This window comes from Haematobia irritans, chromosome 3 (genome assembly GCF_050003625.1).
Source record: "Haematobia irritans isolate KBUSLIRL chromosome 3, ASM5000362v1, whole genome shotgun sequence".
NCBI classification, from domain to species: domain Eukaryota; kingdom Metazoa; phylum Arthropoda; class Insecta; order Diptera; family Muscidae; genus Haematobia; species Haematobia irritans.
The window spans coordinates 202621227-202630041 of NC_134399.1; the positions used below are offsets into that span (position 1 = coordinate 202621227).

Genomic DNA, 8815 nt, shown 5'->3' on the forward strand with positions numbered 1-8815 from the left:
TCCAAAACAGTAGTTGGGATCCGCAATTTGTGATCCGGAAGTTGTGCCTTCGAGTTGAGTTTGAATATCAATATTTTTTATTACACTTTTATATTCTAATTAATTTGTACAATTTGAAAAACTTTTTTGCTAGCACAGGGGGTGGAACCTGGGATAGTTGGCAACATAACAGATCGCCTTAGCACACTCAGCCACAAACGCCGTTTTTTTTTTGTTTTTTAAGCGCATATTTTTCCATTTAAACTCAATAGAAAAGTAAAAATTCTTGTAATTTGCAAAACCTTCTCAAAAGGATTTTTTTTCTGAAAAAGTCAACTGGCACAGGTTCAAATACCCGCGGGCATAAAATTTTCTTTTTTTCTTTTTTACCTTTTTTTAGAGATTTTCTATTCTTTTTGCGAAATTTAATTGTCCAATATTAAAATTTTGACTATGAATTACCAAATAGCGTATTTTCTAAAGGCGTTTTTGTTTCGCAAAAGGATATGTTGCCTTGGTGTTACACAACTTTTCCCTCATTGTATTTTCGCCCAAATGTCAGTGTCATTCCACAATTTATTGTTAATTCATAATATTGTGAGGGATAGGTTAGGTTAGGTTAGGTTAGGTTAGGTTATGTGGCAGCCCGATGTATCAAGCTCACCTAGACTATTCAGTCCATTGTGATACCACAGTGGTGAACTTCTCTCTTATCACTGAGTGCTGCCCGATTCCATGTTAAGCTCAATGACAAGGGACCTCCTTTTTATAGCCGAGTCCGAACGGCGTTCCACATTCCAGTGAAACCACTTAGAGAAGCTTTGAAACCCTCAGAAATGTCACCAGCATTCCTGAGGTGGGATATTCCACCGCTGAAAAACTTTTTGGTGTTCGGTCGTAGCAGGAATCGAACCCACGACCTTGTGTATGCAAGGCGGGCATGCTAACCATTGCACCACGGTGGCTCCCTATTGTGAGGGATACAGGATCACGGTTGCCACTCGTGCCAAAAAAAGTCTACCAAGGCTAAAGGTTAAAGCAGCAGCCTGATTAAAAAAAAAATTACCAAAATTTAAAAAATCGTATTTTCAATTTTTTTAACAAAATTTTGTCAAAATTTTATTTTTCTAGAAAATTTTGTAAAAATTTTATTTCTATAGAAAATTTGGTCAAATTTTATTTCTACGTAAAAATTTTCCAAAATTGTATATCTTTAGAAAATTTTGTAAGAATTTTATTTATTTATTTATTTATTATTTAATTTATTATAATCCCGTGTAAAAATTGGAGGATCTAATTAGATATAATTAGATCTCAAAATTGTCCACTTTAGATCTATGCGGATTTACCCACATATGATGAGATAGAATTAGATATAATTATATATAATTCCACATATGACGATATCTAACATCAGAGCCAACCATATATAGGGATAGATGTAATTATATCTAAGACATTATATCTAGGCCAATATTGAGATCTGAGCAGATCTGCTTTCATAGTAACTAGATATGATTAGATGTTACCATTTTTCGGATCTAATCATATCTAATTGTATCAAATTAGATCTCTCAATTTTTACTCGGGATTACAAATTACAACGGGCACTAGCAACTAGAGGCTATCGGCCTATTGTAAGAATTTTATTTCTTTCGAAAATTTGGTCAAAATTTTATTAAAATAGAAAACTTTGTCAAAATTTAATTTCTATAAAAAAAATTAAGTGTCTCTTAGTTGGAGAGGAATATTTTGCAAAATCTACCAAAACATAAATAATTCTACCAATCTACCAAACAGTAAAAATCTACCTTTTTTGGTAGAATTCTACCAGCTGTGGCAATCGTGTACAGGACACAAAAGCTACAAAAAAAAAAAAAAAATCTGATTCAATCACGAAATTAATTGGTCCAATTAATTTTTTAATTGAAATGTCTTCAATCACAGAAATGATAGTATCAATTAAAAAATTAATTGACAGTCAATTAAAAAATTAATTGACAGTCAATTAAAAAATTAATTGACTTAATTAAAAAATTAATTTATACTATTAATTTGTGTGATTTATTTTTGTTTCAATTAAAAAATTTGTTGAATCAATTAAATTTTTAATTGAATATTTTTATACCCTCCACCATATGATAGGGGGGGGCGTATATTAACTTTGCCATTCCGTTTGTAACACATCGAAATATTGCTCTAAGACCCCATAAAGTATATATATTCTGGGTCGTGGTGAAATTCTGAGTCGATCTATGCATGTACGTCGGCTCACTTTTACGTATCGGCCCACTTTTTCGTATGGCCCCCATATAAAGGGACCCTCAAATTTGGCTTGCGGAGCGTCTAACAGAAGCATATTTCATCCGATCCGCCTGAAATTTGGTAGATGATGTTGGTATATGGTGTCTATCAACCATGCAAAATTTGGTCCACATCGGTCCATAATTATATATAGCCCCCATATAAACCGATCCCCAGATTTGGCTTGCGGAGCCTCAAAGAGAAGCAAATTTCATCCGATCCGGCTGAAATTTGGTACATGATGTTGGTATATGATCTTTAGTAACCGTGCCAGAATTGGTCCATATCGGTCCATAATTATATATAGCCCCCATATTTATTTATTTATTTATTTATTCCTTCGGCTATGGTAAGCCAGCTTGAAGATAAATTCATTAGTACAATAAGTTTATAATTACTTTAACGTTAAACAAAAAATGCGGACCAGAAAAAAAATTAATTAAGGATAAAAAAAACTGGATAAAATGAACAAAATAGATAGACTCAACTTCTTTAAAATGTGACAATTACGACCAGAAAAAAAGAAGCTGAGAAGAAAAAAAACCGGTGTACGTTGGCATAATAACGGGATTGTCACAAACGGGAACAAAAATGTAAGCTGGTGACAGGAACATTCGAATCCATCAGATTATAGGAATTGGTGAGACAACAATCAGGAAACAGTAAATCAGGAAGCAGTAAATTGAAGAGACAAATAGAACGGTAGAGGCAGGAACAATTTGCTGACAGATGATATAGGTTAGCAGGAACAACTTGGAAGGCAGGAACAGTGATGCGATCAGAACAGGAGAGAATTTTACTGGAACAGTTCTCGAGACAGCCAATTTTCCAGGGTACGGGGTAAAGACTTAGGTAGAATTATAACGAAGTTCCATGGCAAAGCTTAAAGTGGTGTACGATGCTGGACGACGTGTATCAAAACTCGTTTAACAATATGAATCGGATCAGATAAATCAAATACGTTGCTAAATTCATTGTAATGTCTACAGAGGCGGTAAAAGGAACTGTGTTCCTCGTAATTATTTCTAACGACGGGTAGTTTCAATGGAATGTATTGTCGCGTAACACGTGAAGGAATATTAATGTCAAGTTTACTAATCAATTGCTGTGAGTTGATTTCACCTTTCAGGAGTCTACTAATAAAAATTACATCAAACACTAAACGTCTTCGCTCCAGAGTCGGTAAATCTATGAATTTCAAGCGATTTACATAAGGAGGGAGATCCAGAGGATCAGTCCAACCTAAACCACGTAACGCAAAAAGTAGAAATCTCTTCTGAACCGATTCAACTCTATCAACATAACATTGATAACTGGGAGACCAAACGACAGACGCATATTCCAGGATCGGACGGACAAGTGAGGTATAGATACGTTTCGAAAGGTAAGGATCATTAAATTCCCTCGACCATCTCTTAATGAAACCCAGTGTGGACATAGCCCTGGAGACAATTGACTCAACATGAGAATCAAACTTCAGTCTGCGATCAAATAACACACCTAAATCATTAAATGTTTGAACGTCTTCCAATTTAACGTTGTCAATATAATATTCCGTCAATAAAGCATAGGACTGAAAGAAGGTCATCTTCTTGCATTTGCCGAAATTGAGACACATTCCATTAATGTGACACCAGCGAACAACCAGATCCAGATCTCCCTGTAAACGACAAGAGTCAACCGTCGTACTAATGGACGAAAATAATTTCACATCATCCGCATACATCAATATATTTGAATGATGGATGGCCGATGACAAATCGTCAAGATAAAGAGCGAACAGTACTGGTCCGATATGGCTTCCCTGAGGAACCCCAGATGTAACCGATATCTTACGAGATGTTCGACCCTTAAACATAACGCATTGAACCCTGTCAGACAAGTAGGATGAAATCCAGCATGGAGGAAACCCTAGCGCAGATAACTTATACAACAATAGACGATGGTTAACCTTATCAAAGGCCTTGCTGAAGTCAGTATAGACAACATCAACTTGATTACGCCTTGAGAATGCATCATGTATATATGAGGTAAACTCCAAAAGATTTGTCGACGTAGACTTCCCTTTCATAAAACCGTGTTGATACACCGAAAATATAGACCTTAATGAGTGAACGAGTCTATCAGTAACCAATCGTTCAAAAAGCTTCGGAATAGCACTTAGTTTGGCTATTCCCCTGTAATTCTCTATCTCCGTCCTATCTCCCTTCTTGTACAAGGGTATAATGTAGCTCTCCTTCCATAACGTAGGAATACAACCTGATGACAAAGAATAATTGAATAGATTCGTCAGGGGAATGCACAACATGGATGCACAGTTCCTTAATACCGCTGAAGGAACTCCATCCGTGCCAGGGCTAAAATCTAATTTCAAGGAGCAAAGTGCACTTAACACCTCGTCAGACGTAAACCATATATTGGGAATCGTATCGAAAATGCGAATCCTGTAAGGGTAATATACATCAACGGCCGAATACTCAACATAAGTCTTCTCAAAAAAATCAGCAAATAAGTCAGCAATTCCATGAACATCCGAACACTCCTTGTCCAAGTACCTAAGTGTATTTGGAAAACTCGTCACATTCCTCTTAGAGTTCACAAAGTTATAAAAATATCTCGGATTAGCATTAAGGTTAAATCTCATACGTTCCAAATATCTTTCATAACATTCCTTAGACTTCTCCTGATATAAGTAACGTGCATTAATATATCTCGTGTAATTCAAGTTCGAGTTGACACTTTTAAATCTTTTAAACAATCTGTTCTTTCGATTTCTCAGACTTCTTAATTCTTTGCCGGGTGTATAAGCGCTCATACGAGATATTGGCACTGCTTGACGGAAGCAATAATGAATCTCATCGTAGAATGAGGATAAACAGCCCGAGAGGTCGCCGGTAAGTGGTGGCCAAATAACGCGAGACAATAAATCGTGAAGAATTGAGAAGTCAGTACGTTTAAAATCATATCGAAGACAGTCTTGACTAATAAGCTTATCCATCGATCCATTAACATTAAGAGATAATGCAAGGGTAGGATGGTATACATCCTCAGGTGTCACAAATGAAACATTAATATCCGATACATTAGAAAATATGAGGTCCAAAAATCTTCCAAAATAATTCGTAACTGAGTTCAACTGTACGAGGCATAATTCAGAAATAACATCAAATAAATCCTTAAATATTCCTAAATTGGTCGGTACAAGTGTATCATCCACGGAATTGAGCCAGCGTAAACTCGGTACGTTAAAATCGCCAAATACTAAAATTATGTCATCAGCTGTGAGTCTATCCATAGTCAACCTGATAAGATCCAAGTGAGTCATATATATACCCATGTCAGAATTCGGCGGTATGTATGAGCAAGTAATGAAAATGTTCAGTCGGGAGAGATTCAAGCGTACAGAAATAAAATCAATATCATGGGGGACATTTAAATCCTGCAAATGTGATAAAAACGAGCTTCTCACGGCTATCAAGACACCACCATCCCTACGAGCTAACCGATCCTTTCTATAGACGTTAAATTCTGTACAAAATAATTCCAGATCGAAAATGTCTGGTTTTAGCCATGTCTCAGTGAATATAACAATATCAAACTCGCATGATAGACTGTTCAGGAATACTTGACGAAGTTTCCTATTAAGACCACGTACGTTTTGATACACAATACAAATATCATGATTTAGTTTTTTGAAGCCGTTAAACCGTTCTCCAGATTTGACCTCCGGAGCCTCTTGGAGGAGCAAAATTCATCCGATCCGGTTAAAATTGGTCCATATCGGTCTATAATTGGTCCAAAATTGGTCCATATCGGTCTATAGTTATATATAGCCGATCTCCAATCGCACAAAAATTGGTCCATATCGGTTCATAATCATGGTTGCCACTCGAGCCAAAAATAATCTACCAAAATTTTATTTCTATAGAAAATTTTGTCAAAATTTTATTTCTATAGAACATTTTGTCAAAACTTTATTTCTATAGAAAATTTTGTGAAAATTTTATTTCTATAGAAAATTTTGTGAACATTTTATTTCTATAGAAAATTTTGTGAACATTTTATTTCTATAGAAAAATTTTGTTAAAATTTCATTTCTATAGAAAAATTTGTTAAAATTTTAGTTCTATAGAAAATTTTATTAAAATTTCATTTCTATAGAAAATTTTGTCAAAACTTTATTTCTATAGGAAATTTTGTCAAAATTTTATTACTATAGAAAATATTGTGAAAGTTTTATTTCTATAGAAAATTTTGTCAAAATTTTATTTCTATAGAAAATTTTGTCAAAATTTTATTTCTATAGAAAATTTTGTTAAAATTTTATTCGGTTCATTTGGCCACTCGAGCCAAAAATAATCTACAAAGATTTTATTTTTATAGAAAATTTTGTCAAAATTTTCTTTCTATAGAAAATTTTGTTAAAATTTTATTTCTGTAGAAAATTTTGTCAAAATTTTATGTCTACTTTGTCAAACTGAATTATATACGTATTGGATCGATCTTTTTTGATTTAATATATACCTCGTATGGACTTACATACAATTTAGAAGACGATGTTAGGAGGTTTTAAGATACCTTGCCATCGTCAAGAGTTACCGCAACTTAAGTAATTTGATTGTGGATGGCAGTGTTTAGAAGAAGTTTCTACGCAATCCATGGTGGAGGGTACATAAGCTTCGGCCTGGCCGAACTTACGGCCGTATATACTGGTTTAAAACTCAATTAACCCTTTCACTACCGATGTCCACTTAGAAGGACATTCGAAAAAGAAACCAAATTCTATTTTCCCACTTAGTTTCGATTTACTTATCGACGTTATTTTAAAGTAGAGGCTTTAATCTAAAAAAGCTATAAATATTGTCCATATTGGTGAACAAAATATTGTCCATATTGGTGAACAAAATTTATAAAATTCTTTAACAATAAACGAAAAATACGAACAAGTTTTTTCCGGTATGTTACTAGTAAACTGACATTTGTGCAAAAACTATTGTTGAGACTTGTATGTTTTTTTGTATTTTTTCTCACATTTTGTAAGATATTATAGGCCAAATAGCGCTTATTTTCGTAAGGCCATTTGTTCACAATTCAAGAATCAAGTTTTTAGAACAAGCTCATATAGCTCTTGAAGTAATTGAGGTAGGTTTTCAAAATGACAATTTTTGTTCTACATGCTGTTAGTACAAGAAAAATAAAAGTTTTTACAATTAGGTTTATTTCGGTATTGAAAGGGTTAAGAAGAAAAAATGTTCGTGAATTTTTTTTCTGTGTATGATAGTGTCCTTTATATTTTGCAATCAATTTCGAGACTGTTGCACCTCTTTTTCCAATCAAAATCGCTATATCACTGGTCCAAAAAAAACTTGATAGGAAATGGAAAAAATTGCGGGAGTATCCCGAAATGCTCTTAAAAAGAAATATTTGTGAAACAACTTCCAATTTTTTCCCATAGTGTTAGGTTAGGTATAGTAGCATCCCGATATTTAAGGATCACTTAGACTATTCAGTCCATTGTTATACCACAGTGGTGCACTTCTCTCTTATCACAGAGCGATGCCCGATTATATGTTTAACTCAATGACAAGGGACCTCCTTTTTATAGCCGAATCCGAACGGCGTTCCACATTGGGGTGAAATCACTGTGAGAAGCTTTTAAACACTCAGAAATGTCACCAGAATTAATTTTAGGTGTTCGGTCGAAACTGGGATTGGACCCACGACCTTATGTATACAAGGCGGGCATGCTAACCATAGCACCACGGAGGCTCCTTAGTGATACGTGCTAGGCGAAACATTTTTCCGCGATGATTAAATACCGTGTGGGCAAAACTTTTCACGGGTTTTGGTATTCAACATTGGAGTTGAATAAAAGCATGTGGTGTCTCGTTAATTGTCGTGTTTTTTTTTGTTTTTGAAGATAAAAGGATTTCCTCTTGACCAGGAACCAACAATGCATGAGTATTGAGTTCAACAATTTGGTATGCGATGTCAACACTATACCATTTTCACTATTAAAATCAATTAAAATTTTAACGGAATTAAAAATTCAATTGTGAAATAATGTTTATTTTTATTTCGAATTTTATTTTATTTTATTTTATTTTATCATTTTCGCCATAGAAGTAATTTCAATTAAACAATTAATTAGAACAATAAAGTTCGGAATCAGCAAATTTTGTTTATTGTATGTTTTCTTTTTACCCCAATGTGCGGCATCAAACCTTTGAAAATACTCTTATGTAGGATCCCATGTCATTTCCATATTTACCAATCGTTTGCAGCCACACATGCAATCACACATTTAATCAGGCAATTTCATTATTTTTCGCGGAGATGATGATGATGGCTAGAGTAGTGATTTGATGGTGATGATGATGGATGATGGGTAGTAATTTTACCTTGTAAACGGAAATTGTGACATACTTAGATAGTAGTTGAAACTTTCCCAGCGATTGGGGAAAATGTTTGGAACAAATGATAAAACGATTCTCTATTAGTAGTAGGATAGATCAAGCAGAGCCGTTCAACC

The 8815-nt window shown here is 34.3% G+C and overlaps 1 protein-coding gene across 1 annotated transcript; it reads right to left on the minus strand.

The window, feature by feature from the left end:
- Window positions 1-2856: 2856 nt before the first annotated feature.
- Window positions 2857-8537, minus strand: LOC142231383 (uncharacterized). The gene is made up of 3 exons (XM_075301993.1): window positions 8508-8537; window positions 3186-5722; window positions 2857-3130 (listed from the first exon to the last, which is right to left on the minus strand). Exons 1-3 carry the CDS (start codon window positions 8535-8537, stop codon window positions 2857-2859), a joined length of 2841 nt encoding a protein of 946 aa, XP_075158108.1.
- Window positions 8538-8815: the final 278 nt, after the last annotated feature.